General features: G+C 45.0%; 1 protein-coding gene across 2 annotated transcripts in view; it reads right to left on the minus strand.

Annotated features, from left to right (window-relative positions):
* Positions 1-14,057, minus strand: part of FAM3B (FAM3 metabolism regulating signaling molecule B) — a 101,590-nt gene extending 87,533 nt beyond the window's left edge. The window contains exon 1 of one of the 2 annotated variants that reach the window (XM_073617222.1): positions 13,904-14,057. In XM_073617222.1, coding sequence (XP_073473323.1) covers positions 13,904-13,931 — 28 coding nt within the window. In that variant the 5' untranslated portion in view covers positions 13,932-14,057. The remainder of the gene's footprint in view (positions 1-13,903) is intronic. The other variant, XM_073617221.1, reaches the window with a different exon arrangement.
* Positions 14,058-15,663: the final 1,606 nt, after the last annotated feature.

Consider the following 15,663-nt stretch of genomic DNA (forward strand, 5'->3'; position numbering starts at 1 on the left):
GCCTCTGGTAGCGCCCTGTATGCTCACAGTAGTGGTGGTGGCGGTGCACCAAAGTGGGTGTAAAGATCTCAAATATCCAGATGAACTTTTGTTTTATTGCACATCACTTTATTTTTGGTGGAGGAACAATGAAATGGTGGCTAATAGCCATCAGGAGATCCGCTTTTGTTCGTAATGCATAAATTAATTTTAATCTGATGGCTTCAACTTTATTCACTTATTCTAGTTATGTATGTATCACTTTGTTTGCACTCAGCACTTTAATTCATTTTGCACAGCATGAAATCAGCATGAATTAGCACATCTATTTAATATTTAGGTATTTCTCTAAGTGTTTGTTTATTCACACTGCAGTGTGCTGTTTTCTCCATGTTATTATCATTTTTGAAAATATTTTAGTGAATTACCACTAAGCTACTTTAGTTTCTATGCACATTTATCAGATTCTATTTAACCTATTTCTATTAGGCCACTCCCACTGTCGGGTGCCCTAATGGGCACTAATAGGAGGCAATAGAGGGAAACTGATAGGAGGCATTGATAGGTGGGATTGATGAGCACTGATAAGCACTGATATGCTGCATTGATGAGCACTGATAGGCGGCACTGATGAGCACTGATAGGCTGCACTGATAGGCTGCACTGATGAGCACTGATAGGCTGCACTGATGAGCACTGATAGGCTGCACTGATGAGCACTGATAGGCTGCATTGATGAGCACTGATAGGCTGCACTGATAGGCTGCACTGATGAGCACTGATAGGCTGCACTGATGAGCACTGATAGGCTGCACTGATGAGCACTGATAGGCTGCATTGATGAGCACTGATAGGCTGCATTGATGGGCATTGAGCACTAACAGGCAGCATCAATGGGCACTGATAAGCTGCACTGGTAGGCGACATTGATGAGCATGTATGTTAGCCCAACATTAAAAGTACAATTACACTCTTTAAAGTGGTTGTATACTTTTTTTTAAACTTTTACCTACAGGTAAGCCTATAATAAGGCTTACCTGTAGGTAAAAAAAAATATATCTCCTAAACCTGTACGGTTTAGGAGATATTCCCCTCGCAATGAGCCGCTGACTGCAGCGGCGCATGTGCACAGGGGATTCTCGGCTGAAAGCCCCGCAAACTCCGGACCTTGCCGGAAAGAAGTCTCCCGCGCGCATGCGCGGGAATGACGACATTGCGGCTCCGGCCACTCGCAGCGCCGGAGCCGCGATACCCGGAAGACACGCCGAGGGGAAATGTCAGCTCCTCGTTCTAAGGTAAGTATCTCATAATGAGCTAGTCTGCGGTGCAGACTAGCTCATTATGCCTTTTCCCTTACAGGTGTAGGGGAAAAAAAAAAAAAGTCAGCGGGTTTACTACCGCTTTAAATCTAAGTGGCTGCCTGCAGCTGCAATCTTCAGAACGGAGGGGGACAGCAGAACGGAGGGGGACAGCAGAACGGAGGGGGACAGCAGAACGGAGGGGGCATGGAGGATGGGGTGACAGTCAGCGGTGATCGCATGTGGGGGAGTTACAAGCACCGATCACAGCTGTATGGATTTCACTAAAGCAGCCAAAAGCCGCAGTGGTTAAAGCTTGTAACTCCCCCATGCGCCGATCACTGCTGACTGTCCAGGTATCGGGTGAAGCATCAGGAGCATTTACCCGAGTACAAGTACTTGGGCAAATGCTCGGTATCGGTGCTACTTGTCAATGAATTCTGAATGATTTCAGAAGCTTCTTGGACGGACGTCAAATTAAATGTCATCAACACAAGTCCAAAGCCCATCCATACAGGCCTTCAAAGATATGAACAGACGTGGACATGGCCAAAACTTGTAGTTGCAGATGTTCAAGAACAGGCTGCTGCATGTTCCGTTCTTTCCCCCCCTCTTCTACCCAAAAGTAGAAAAACTGGTTTTGCTTTGAATTCCAGCCTAGAGCTCCACTACACAAGACTGCAAATTCTTTGGAAGGTCCATAAATGCTGGTGGCCTTCTGGTCAAAGGGAAATTTGGACTGACCAGTCTGTCCTGTTATCTCAACTGCTTTAAAGAAAATGTGCATTCTCTTAGAAAAAAAAAAAAAAAGGGGGGGGGGTTGCATGGCTTTCATAGTACACTTGCCTCTTAATATGGCCTTAGCTACATAAAAAAATACTACAAGCCTGTGCGTTGGAATAACAAGCATCATTGCATGGTCCTTCACACTATTGATTTCTTAAAATGATCAAAATGACCTAAGAGCCCCAAAATCAGGTTTTTTTTATATGATATACAAACTACAACTACCCCCCATCCAACATGCGCACATCAATTTATAGGTACCTTCATTAACCTTTTTGCTGCCAGAGCCGATTTTGCGTTTCCTTGCACATGTTAAAAAAAAAATTTTTAGCCCTGAAGATGATGTAAAACCCCCAAACATTATATATTTTCTGAAAGCAGACACCCTGGAAAATAAAATAATGGTTGTTCCAATTTTTTCTGTCAGACGATATTATCGCAAAGGATTTTAGGGAAAACAAACGCAATAAAATTACCCAAATTATTGGTCAAATATAAAATACAAGGTTGTGCCAAGTAAATAGATAACCAACATGTCAAACCCTAAATTTGTGTGTGCCCGGAAAATGGTGACAAACTTCAGTACCCTATATTTTCTATAGGCGATGCTGCAAAAGCCCCATATAGGTATCAGTTTAGTGTTACGGAGGTCTTGTGCTAGAATTATTGCTCTTGAGCGTGCGCGGTGATACGTAACAGGTGTATCACAAGCAACGTTTTCATGCGTAGGCACCCCGTTTTATGTGCGTGGGGATTTTATGTGCTTGGGTATAACTTTTTTTTTATTTTACTTAAAGCGGAGCTCCGCCGAATTTTTTTTTTTTAAAGTCAGCAGCTACAAATACTGCAGCTGCTGATTTTTAAAATATGGACACTTGTCCAGGGCGCCCGCGATGTCCTCACCCGAAGCTGATCTGTTCCTCGGCTCTCGGGTGGAGGCGCCACCATCTTCGGTAAGGGAATCAGGAAGTGAAGCCTTGCGGATTCACAGCCTTGTTCGCTGCTGCGCATGCGCGAGTCTCGCTGCGCGATCTTACTGGTCCCTGCTGTCTTCTGGGACCTGTGTGTCTCCCAGAAGACAGAGAAGGCGCCGGATATGGCATAGATATCTGCGGATACTGCAGCTATCTTTGCCCGGAAGTGGGAGCAAATACCTGGATTATACAGGTATTTGCTCCCCCCTGAAAGGTGTCAAATGCGACACCGGGGTGGGGGGGGATGGGGTCCGAAAAGCGGAAGTTCCATTTTTTTTTTTTCATCAAAAAATCCCCTCTGTGATGTTTTCTAGGTAACAGGTTCTCGTTAATAAAAAATGCATGTCTTCTCTGGGCTTCACTGAATGTAATGCAATGCAGATCCCATTGCAAAACATCTTTCCCGGCTAAGCTTGCCGGAGACACCAAGAGGCTGACGTTGCTCTCCAGGTCACAGCAAGAAGGGGAGGAGAGTGGACACACTTCTGCCCCCCCCTGCCACCGGCACCCTCCATGTTGGTCCTGGGCCCGCAGATGGGCAAGCGGAGCCTGGAAAACATGACGGGGGGCATATGTGTGTGTGGGGGGCGCCGGTACCAGGGGGGTGTGTGTGTGAGCAATCGTGCTGCATCATAGTTGCCCGAATGGATCTGCCTATCAAATTTTACACTCAATCCTAAAGGCTGCAGCCACCGGATTGTGTGTGAAACCCCCGCTGTCAGGTCCGTACGACATGCGGACCTGGCAGCGAATGGGTTAAAGTTCTTCTAAAAAGGCAGAAAGTTTATTCTCCCCATTAAGGCAAAAGAAAAAAAAAACCTTCTGTGTGCAGCTTCAGCCCCATCCCACCTTATACTCACCTGAGCCCGATCTCGATTCAGCACTGTCCCCAAAAGCAGTGTCTCTCTCCCTCCTCACAGAGCAGATTGATAGCAACGGAAACCATTGGCTCCTCTTGCTGTCAATCAAACGCTATGACACGGAGCGGTGGGCTGGGCTGAGACACACTATCTGAGTCTATGGATAGCGGAAGCGTGGCTTGGATGGAGCCTGCATGTGTGTCACCAGAATAGTGGTTTTCTATGGTGGCACACTGACAAGAGAAGAGCCAGGAGCGCCGGTTGGGGACCCTAGAAGAAGAGGAGGATCTGGGCTGCTCTGTGAAAAAAAAACACACTGCACAGAGGAAAGTAGAACATATTTTTTTTTTAAATAAATACCCTTTATATCAGGGTAAGCAACCTTACAGAGGTGGAGATCTACCTGAACAACATGGGAGAAGTCAAAGATCACCGGTCACGGCGTCTTTACACCTGATTTACAGCAGTTGTATACCCCGCTTTGTGATTTTTACCTACAGGTAAGCCTATAATAAGGCTTACCTATAGGTAAAATGAATATCTCCTAAACGTGCACTGTTTAGGAGATATTCACCCTGCATGCAGCCGCTGACGTCAGCGGTGCATGTGCTCTGAGGGTCCGGAATATCATGCCTAAGCTTCTTGCCGGAACCATAGGCTTCATGTGGGAGTGATGCCATCATGCTCCGCCCACTCACAGCGCCAGAGCCCGCGAACCCAGAAGTAATGCCAGGAGAACATGTCGGCCCTCTCAGCGGTGACACTGCGGGGGCTTTGTTCTATGCGATGCAAATTAGCTCATTATGCCTTTGTCTTACAGGTTGTTTTTTTAGGGGGGCATACGACTGCTTTAACCCTTTCATGACTAAGCTATTTTGAAATTTGGTGTTTACAAGTTAAAATCCATATTTTTTGCTAGAAAATTACTTAGAACCCCCAAACATTATATATATTTTTTTAGCAAAGAATCTAGAGAATAAAATGACGATTGTTGCAATATTTTTTATCACACGGTATTTGTGCAGCGGTGTTTTAAACGCAAATTTTTGGAAAAGTGACACTTTCATGAATTTTAAAAATCCAAACAGTAAAGTTACCCCAATTTTTTTGTATAATGTGAAAGATGATGTTACGCCGAGTAAATAGATACCAAACATGTCACCTTTATAATTGCACGCACTCGTGGAATGGCGACGAACTACGGTACCTTTGAATTTCCATAGGCGACGCTTTAAAAAAATTTACGGTTACCAGGTTTGAGCTACAGAGGAGGTCTAGGGCTAGAATTATTGCTCTCGCTCTGACGATCGCGGCGATACCTCACATGTGTGGTTTGAACACCGTTTACATATGCGGGCGCGACTTCCGTATGCGTTTTCTTCGCTGCGCGAGCTCGCGGGGACAGGGGCACTTTAAAAAATTTTTTTTTTTTTTTTTATTTAATTTATTTATTTTTGTACTTTATAAATTGTGTTTAAATTTTTTTTTTTTTTTTTACTTTTATTGCTGTCACAAGCAATGTAAACATCCTTGTGACAGTAATATGTGGTGACAGGTACTCTTTATGGAGGGATGGGGGGTCTAAAAGACCCCCATCCTCCTTTACACTTCAAAGTATTCAGATCGCCGAAAACGGCGATTCTGAATACTGTGTACTTTTTAAATTCGGCGCCATTGGCAGCCGAGTAAACGGGAAGTGACGTCATGACGTCGCTTCCGCATTTACAAGAAGAAGGCTGGAACGAAGCCGCTCGCAGCTTCGTTCCAGTCCGCCCCCAGCCGCCGAAGGCAGCGGACCGGACACCGGGCCTCCCGATCGCACGGGAGGCCCGGTAACAGCGGCGGGAGGGGGGGGGATGTCCCCTCCCGCTCCTCCGGTATAACAACCGAGCGGCTTTTAGCCGCATCGGTTGTTATACTCGGGTAGCCGATCGCCCGCTGAAAACAACGGTACCGGGATGATGCCTGCAGCTGCGGGCATCATCCCGGTATAACCCGGAAAGCCGAGGACGCATATATGCGTTCGGTCGGCGGGAAGGGGTTAAACCTCTAAAGGGAGGACTACTGTGTCGCAAATGCATGCATTGCATGGCAATCATGGGTTTAAATCAGGTGTTGAGAAGGCAACATATCACCTCCCCACCACCTATCAACACACATTTCAGATGAGCAGCACTTGTGCAGGGTTCAGCATTCAGCAATCAGTGCAAGCCAGACTCATACATAAAGTACAAAGTGTGACATATTGGATGAGATGTGCAAAAGTGTGTGTATATATATATATATATATATATATATATATATATACACACATACATACATACATACATACACACACACACACAGTATCTCACAAGTGAGTACACCCTCACATTTTTGTAAATATTTTATTCTATCTTTTCATGTGACAACACTGAAGAAATGACACTTTCCTACAATGTAAAGTAGTGAGTGTACAGCTTGTATAACAGTGTAAATTTGATGTCCCCTCAAAATAACTCAACACACAGCCATTAATGTCTAAACCGCTGCCAACAAAAGTGAGTACACCCCTAGTGAAATTTGGGCCCTGGTGTCATGTGACTCATTGGTGTTACAAGGTATCAGGTGTGAATGGGGAGCAGGTGTGTTAAATTTGGTGTTCTCGCTCTCACTCTCTCATACTGGTCACTGGAAGTTCAACATGGCACCTCATGGCAAAGAACTCTCTGAGGATCTGAAAAAAAGAATTGTTGCTCTACATAAAGATGGCCTAGGCTATAAGAAGATTGCCAAGACCTGAGCTGCAGCACGGTGGCCAAGACCATACAGCGGTTTAACAGGACAGGTTCCACTCAGAACAGGCCTCGCCATGGTCCACCAAGAAGCTGAGTGCATGTGCTCAGCGTCATATCCAGAGGTTGTCTTTGGGAAATAGACGTATGAGTGCTGCCAGCATTGCTGCAGAGGTTGAAGGGGTGGGGGGTCAGCCTGTCAGTGCTCAGACCATACGCCACACACTGCATCAAATTGGTCTGCATGGCTGTCATCCCAGAAGGAAGCCTCTTCTAAAGATGATGCACAAGAAAGTCTGCAAACAGTTTGCTGAAGACAAGCAGACTAAGGACATGGATTACTGGAACCATGTCCTGTGGTCTGATGAGACCAAGATAAACATATTTGGTTCAGATGGTGTCAAGCGTGTGTGGAGGCAACCAGGTGAGGAGTACAAAGACAAGTGTGTCTTGCCTACAGTCAAGCATGGTGGTGGGAGTGTCATGGTCTGGGGCTGCATGAGTGCTGCCGGCACTGGGGAGCTACAGTTCATTGAGGGAACCATGAATGCCAACATGTACTGTGACATACTGAAGCCGAGCATGATCCCCTCCCTTCAGAGACTGGGCCGCAGGGCAGTATTCCAACATAACGACCCCAAACCAGGGTGGATATAAATCAAATGATTTAAAAAAAAAAAATAATACAAATCTGATTTTTTGATTTTTATCAAATTTATTTTAATAAAATGCTTTTGGAGTGAAAAACTATCTAAAGATAGTTTTCTATTTAAGATACCTTAATAATTTATTTTATTCAGCATGAAGTGGAGCTTAGTTATGTAGCATGAGGCTGTAAAATTCTGCAATATTTACATTTTGGTAAACTCATTCAATGAATCCAAATCTATGTACACTACAAACTGTATGATTGATCGGTATTGATATCGCTGTTTTACTCACCTGACAGATTATTATTCTAAATAGGAAACCTTGATTTTGTTTGCAAATATTAAAGATTCTTACTACCAGCAAGAATAAGTCCTTCCATTTAAAGAGCACCTGTCATTTCACATCCATCATGGCAGCACCTATTAGCGGGCATCCACTCACCTGCTGCCACCACGTCTCTCAACTTGTTGTGTCACCGCCGCATCACCAGCCATCCCATTAAAGTGAATGGACTGTTGGTGAGTCAACAGCAGGTCAGAGGAGGAGCCTCTGCAGGACAGAGATGACAGTTGCTCTTTAAAAATTATGATTCAAATCGTGTTGCTTTAAATCAAATCCACTCTGTCCCAAACACACCTCCAAGACAACCACTGCCTTGATAAAGAAGCTGAGGGTAAAGGTGATGGACTGCCAAGCATGTCTCCAGACCTAAACCCTATTGAGCATCAGTGGGGCATCCTCAAAACAGAAGGTGGAGGAGCGCAAGGTCTCTAACATCCACCAGCTCCGTGATGTCGTCATGGAGGAGTGGAAGAGGACTCCAGTGGCAACCTGTGAAGCTCTGGTGAACTCCATGGCCAAGAGGGTTAAGGCAGTGCTGGAAAATAATGGTGGCCACACAAAATATTTGACACTTTTCACCCAATTTGGACATTTTCACTTAGGGGTGTACTCACTTTTGTTGCCAGCGGTTTAGACATTAATGCTGTGTGTTGAGTTATTTTGAGGGGACAGCAAATTTACACTGTTATACAAGCTGTACACTCACTACTTGACATTGTAGCAAAGTGTCATTTCTTCAGTGTTGTCACATGAAAAGATAGAATTAAATATTTACAAAAATGTGAGGGGTGTACTCACTTTTGTGATAGATAGATAGATATACAGTGCCTTGCAAAAGTATTCACCCCCCTGGCATTTTTCGTGTTTTGTTGCCTCACAACCTGGAATTAACATGGATTGTTTGAGGATTTGCATCATTTAATTTACAGAACATGCCACAACTTTGAAGATATTATTATTATTTTTTTTTTTTTTTTTTTTATTGTGAAGCAAACAAACAGACAAAATAACAGAAAAAGTCAATGTGCATAACTATTCACCCCCCCCTTAAAGTCAATAAATTGTAGAGCCACCTTTTGCGGCTATCACAGCTCCAAGTCGCTTTGGATAAGTCTCTATGACAGTGGTTCTCAACTCCAGTCCTCAGGACCCACCAACAGGCCAGATTTTAAGTATTACCTTGGGAGTTGCAGACTAGAATACTGCAATCACTGAGCAGCAAGTGATATCACCTGTGATGTATTTCAGCTATCTTGCAAACCTGGCCTGTTGGTGGGTCCCGAGGACTGGAGTTGAGAACCACTGCTCTATGAGCTTGCCGCATCTTACCACTGGATTTTGCCCATTCCTTCTTGCAAAACTGCTCCGGCTTCTTCAAGTTGGATGGTTAGCGCTTGTGACTCAATCTTTAAGTCTGACCACAGATTTTCTATTGGATTGAGGTCTGGCTTTGATTAGGCCATTCCAACACATTTACATATTTCTCAAGTGTTGCTTTAGCAGTGTGTTTGGGGTCATTGTCCTGCTGGAAGGTGAACCTCCATCCTAGCCTCAAATCACACACAGAGTGGTACAGGTTTTGCTCAAGAATATCCCTGTATTTAGCACCATCTATCTTTCCCTCAACTCTGACCAGTTTCCAGTTCCGACTGCTGAAAAACATCTCCACAGCATGATGCTGCCACCACCATGTTTAACTGTGGGGATGGTATTCTTTGGGTGATGAGATGTGTTGGGTTTGCGCCAGACATAACGTTTCTTTGATGGCCAAAAAGTTCAATTTTAGTCTCATAAGACCAGAGCACCTTCCTCCATACATTTTGGGAGTCTCCCACATGCCTTTCACAAACTCAGAACCTGCCATTTTGTTTTTTTGCTGAAAGTAATGGCTTTCTTCTGGCCACTCTGCCACAAAGCCCAACTCTATGGAGCGTACGGCTTATTGTCGTCCTATGTACAGATACTCCAGTCTCTGCTGTGGAACTCTGCAGCTCCTCCAGGGTTACCTTAGGTCTCTGTGCTGCCTCTCTGATTAATACCCTCCTTGCCCGGTCCATGAGTTTTTGTGTGCGGCCGTCTCTTGGCAGGTTTGCTGTTGTGCCATGTTCTTTCCATTTGGTTATGATAGATTTGATGGTGCTCCTAGGGATCATCAAAGATTTGGATATTTTTTATAACCTAACCCTGATTTGTACTTCTCAACAACATTGTCCTTACTTGTTTGGAGAGTTCCTTGGTCTTCATGGCAGTGTTTGGTTAGTGGTGCCTCTTGCTTAGGTGTTGCAGCCTCTGGGGCCTTTCAGAAAGGTGTGTATATGTAATGACAGATCATGTGACGCTTAGATTGCACACAGGTGGACATCATTTCACTAATTATGTGACTTCTGAAGGTAATTGGTTGTACAAGAGCTTTTTAAGGGGTTCATAACAAAGGGGGTGAATACATACGCACATGCCAAATATTTTTTTGTTTCTGAAAAATAGTTTTATGTATATATTTTTCTAATTTTACTTCACTAACTTAAACTATTGTGTTCTGGTCCATCAAATTTAATTCAGATTAAAAAAACATTGAACTAAAGGCTGTAATGTAACAAAATAGGTAAAAAGCCAAGGGGGGTGAATACTTTAGCAAGGCACTGTATATATATCTATACACACATACACACACGCACAAACATTGTAAGCCTGTTCGCATACTAACAAATCTTGTTCTCTTTGTTGAATGCTTAAATTAGCCAACCCGACAGATAAAGTTGTCTAGAGCTGGGAGGTAACAAAGACACGGTTGACGTTGGTTATCGTCGCCCTTCCCAGTTATTACAAGTACAATGACTATTTGCATGCCTCTCTATCTTTGTTTGGCGTTACCCATAGTGCAATGTTTGTGGAATTCAATGCTATGATGTCATACAACACTTAGCATTTCCTTGCATTAATATACCGTATGTAATACTGTACAACTTTCTTAAAGAACTGAAAAACCTCAATAAAAAATACATTTGTAAAGATAGGGGTAGCTGATGTTCTTGTGTATACGTTAGCAGATAAACGTTAAAATAAATGAAATGAGCCAAAACTATCGAGAAAAATTTAAATATAGGAAAAATATAGCAGGGAAAAAAAAACGATATGGTCGGTTAAAAAGTTAGTTTTTAAAACAATTTTGGCAATTGCTGTTTTTGATAGAGAGAGTGCAAGCAAAAGCGAGAGAGAACTTCCCCTTTTGGGTGAAGTTCCACTCTGTAAACAAGAGGACCTCCAATTCAGTGTGGCACCAAGGCCTGTTCCTCAAACTCCTAGAGGGTGGAATAGGAAAGGAAAACATATTGGGGGCGGTTCAGCGGGATTTGCTAAAATTGGAGCACTCGGTATCTGGTGCAGCTGTGCATGGTAGCCAATCAGCTTCTACCTTCAGCTTGTTCAATCAAGCCTTGGCAATAGAACCTCAAATCTGATTGGTTTTTATGCAGCGCTGCACCAGATCTTGCACTTTTCAGCTTTAGTAAATAACCCCCCCATTATGTCATCAAGCACTCATACTGACAGCTGCAACATAAAGGTGAATGGGAAAAGAGCAGAGTACTTCCAGGAGCCGGGTGGAGTTCAACTCACTTCAACATTTACATCAGTGAACTGGCTGCAGCTTTAGAATCCTCAGCAACAGGACTAACTTCATGCCACCGAAGGGACGTTTTAGCAGTATGCCAGTGACCTCCCATTATCACTACCAGAGAGAGGCCTACAAGACATCCTGGAAGTGCTGAAGAAATACTGTACAGTGTGACAGGGGTACTACCCATCAATCCAAAGAAAACAAAAATCACGGTGTTCCGAAAGAAGAACAAGACAAAACAAAACAAATGTACTTCCTTTGCATTAAACAACTGCACTCCTAATGATCTTGACAGCCAAACATACTTTGGTCTAGAAACTAACAACTCAGGAAGTCTCAAGTGAGCCACAGAGGACCTGAACGCAAGCTATGCAACACCTCATACACCATCAGGAAACAGCTTTAAACCGGTAAGGATCTAGCTTAAAATCTTTTACAATGTCATCAACCCAATCTACCTTTATGGCAGTGAAGTGTGGGGCCCTGTCACCTACCAAGACCAACCTAGATATGACGCCAACCCAACATAGATTCTTAACCTGGAGTTCTGCAAGAACCTCACAAAGGTTTTTGGAGGCCCTCCAAGAATGTTTTTGGGCAAATCCTCTTTTCTGAAGATTCTCTTTACCTACACAACAGCAGCCATAAACTCATACTATCATAAAGCCTTACTAACCAACAAGGACCAGGTCAAACCGTGCACTTTACAACTACTCATCAGCATCTTGACCACCCAAAACGTCCAACAATGTAGCCTGACAAAATCCCAAATAATGGATGTAATATACAATTCCAAAGAATACGACAAGAAAATTGAGAAATGAGATAAACTGCCAGAAGCTACTTACCAGTCATTACAGAGAGACTGCCAACTGGCATTGTACCCAGAGATGCTACAGGACCCCAAAGAAATAGACTTACTAGTCACTACAGAGAGACTACCAACTGGCCTTGTACGAGGAGACGCTACAAGACTCCATAGATGGATAGTCTCTGCAGAGACTGGTAAGCCTATCTATCTATGGGGTCTTGTAGCATCTCCTCGTACAAGGCCAGTTGTTAGTCTCTCTGTAGTGACTGGTAAGCCTACCAACTGGCCTTGTATCTTGAGATGCTACAAGACCCCAAAGACACATATACCGATTCTGAGCCAGTGCACAGTAAGCACCCACAACCTGGAAACTGAATCAGGACAACAGAGGATGACCTACAAGTCCAAGAAGAATAGATTGTGCTAGTGGTGTGACAAGGGGACCCTCGAGGATGAGGCCCACTTCCTCCTATGCTGCCCCAAGTCTGAGCAGTGAGAGACACTCACTTCGAGAGACTGTCAGCTCTCATCCCGGACTCCACGTTTATAGAACAGAAAGGAAAGCTCCACATTCTACTGGGAAAAATATGCCATCTGGAATTCTATAAGCACCTTTACCAAGGTTACTGGATGCTTGCTGGGCCGAGCAGGGCAGATTCTCTTTACTGCTTGCAGTACAGAAGTGTGCACTATTATACTAGGATCACCCAAAAAAACACCCCCCACTCATACAACCACAAAGTATTATTGTCTAACAAGAACCAGACCAAACCAAGCACCCCACCACAACTCATCAGAATCCTGACCACCCAAATCTCCCAACAATGTGTCCTGACAAAATGTCAAAAAAAGGACATAACTAAGACAGGCCAACTGAGAGAGGGACAGAGAGAGAGAGCGGGACAGAGATAACAAGTGAGGGTAGCAGATACCGACAGAGGGACACAGACCATGACAAACAGAGATAGACAGAGGGACAGAGAGAGAGAGACAGAGAGAGAGAGGGGACAGAGACACAGAGAGAGAGAGGGGGGACAGAGAGAGAGAGGGGGGGGGCAGAGAGAGAGAGAGGGACAGAAAGAGGGGGAGAGAGAGAGAGAGAGAGGGGGGGGCAGAGAGAGAGAGAGAGGGGACAGAGAGAGAGAGACAGAGAGAGACAGAGAGAGAGAGAGGGGACAGAGACAGAGAGAGAGAGAGAGGGGGGACAGAGAGAGAGAGAGGGGGGACAGAGAAAGAGGGGGAGAGAGGGGGGGACAGAGAGAGAGAGAGGGGGGGCAGAGAGAGAGAGAGAGAGACAGAAAGAGGGGGAGAGAGAGAGGGGGGGGGCAGAGAGAGAGAGGGGGGAGGGGAGCAGAGAGAGAGAGAGGGGGGGGAGCAGAGAGAGAGAGAGAGGGGGGGGCAGAGAGAGAGAGAGAGAGGGGGGGGCAGAGAGAGAGAGAGAGGGGGGGACAGAGAGAGAGAGAGGGGGGGACAGAGAGAGAGAGAGGGGGGCAGAGAGAGAGAGAGAGGGGGGCAGAGAGAGAGAGAGAGGGGGGGACAGAGAGAGAGAGAGGGGGGGACAGAGAGAGAGAGAGAGGGGGACAGAGAGAGAAGGACAGAGTCCTAGTTAGGGACAGATCGGTGGACAGACTGAGGCACAGCTCCTGTCACACAGTTACATTGTATCCAGGAAGAGAAGTGCTGATGACAATGTATTCTGTGTACAGATCACACTGTCTATGGGGTACGATCAGTGATCCCCTCCATACACTGTATACACCTGATATAAAAGGGTCCCCTCTAGCCTCCCCTCCCCCCCGGGTCCCCTCTTACTTGCAGAGAAGAACCTGAAGTTCACCATGGTTGGTTGCGGCAGCGCAGACTAGGACTTCTCTGAGCTGAACTGCGCATGCTCACCAGATAGTTCCCTGGTTTCTCTTATCACGCCCTGACCGAACTGGTCTTTCCACTACAGGGGGCCGGTCATCAGGTGGGCGTGATCGCCACCCCGTCTAGTCCCGCCCACTGTTAACCTATGGGAGCCTAGAGCGGCTGGGAATGGACAGACCGACCTCAGTCTATAGAACTTTTCTTATCACTGATCTCAGCCAATCACAGCACGTTATGTCCTGGCTGTCACCCTAGTTCTATAGGTAGGTTGTCGCACCTGATGGCTGTCATGCTGACAGGTCCTATAAGCCAATAAGTGTAATGAGTACAGAGAAGAGGAGCTGTACCTTCATTTCCCCCATGTGATCAGGGTATCAGAGAGTAGTGAAGCCGGAGGATCAGCATGACCATGAGATCACTGGTGTATGGGGAAGGTGGTCCTCATCCATCATCTTCACATGGCTCATGGGGGGCTTCTGTCTTCTACACCCCCCTATACAGCCCCATGGTTGTCAGTCCAATCCACTATTTATAAACATTTGTACACCCCAAAAACAATATTCAGGAACCCTTATAAAAACCAAGTTATTGGTGATCAGTGAGAAGAATGTCCCTTACATTGGTGATCAGTGAGAAGAATCTCCCTTACATTGGTGATCAGTGAGAAGAATCTCCCTTACATTGGTGATCAGTGAGAAGAATCTCCCTTACATTGGTGGTCAGTGAGAAGAATGTCCCTTACATTGGTGGTCAGTGGGAAGAATGTTTCTTACATTGGTGATCAGTGAGAAGAATGTTCCTTACATTGGTGATCAGTGAGAAGAATGTCCCTTACATTGGTGGTCATTGAGAAGAATGTTCTTACATTGGTGATCAGTGAGAAGAATGTCCCTTACATTGGTGGTCAGTGAGAAGAATGTCCCTTACATTGGTGGTCATTGAGAAGAATGTCCCTTACATTGGTGATCAGTGAGAAGAATGTCCCTTACATTGGTGGTCATTGAGAAGAATGTCCCTTACATTGGTGGTCAGTGAGAAGAATGTCCCTTACATTGGTGGTCAGTGAGAAGAATGTCCCTTACATTGGTGGTCAGTGAGAAGAATGTCCCTTACATTGGTGGTCAGTGAGAAGAATGTCCCTTACATTGGTGGTCAGTGAGAAGAATACTCCTTACATTGGTGGTCAGTGAGAAGAATGTCCCTTACATTGGTGGTCAGTGAGAAGAATGTCCCTTACATTGGTGGTCAGTGGGAAGAATGTTCTTACATTGGTGGTCAGTAGGGATGAGCCGAACCCCCCCCCCCCCCCTGTTCGGTTTGCAGCAGAACATGTGAACAGGCAAAAAAATTGTGCGAACACCATTAAAGTCTATGGGGCACGAACATGAAAAAAGTGCTAATTCTAAAGGCTTATATGCATGGCATTGCCATAAGAAGTGTTTGGGGACCTGGGTCCTGTCCCAGGGGACATGTATCAATGCAAAAAAAAGTTTTAAAAACTGCAGTTTTTTCAGGAGCAGTGATTTTAATAATGCTTAAAGTGAAACAATAAAAGTGAAATATTCCTTTAAATTTTGTACCTGGGGGGTGTCCTTAGTATGCCTGTAAAGTAGCGCATCTTTCCCATGTTTATAACCGTACCACAAAATCATTAAAAAAACAGTGCCAAATTTTTTTAAAAAATGGCGTAGGGGTCGCCCCCC

This window comes from Aquarana catesbeiana, linkage group LG02 (genome assembly GCF_042186555.1).
Source record: "Aquarana catesbeiana isolate 2022-GZ linkage group LG02, ASM4218655v1, whole genome shotgun sequence".
Taxonomy (NCBI): Eukaryota; Metazoa; Chordata; class Amphibia; order Anura; family Ranidae; genus Aquarana; species Aquarana catesbeiana.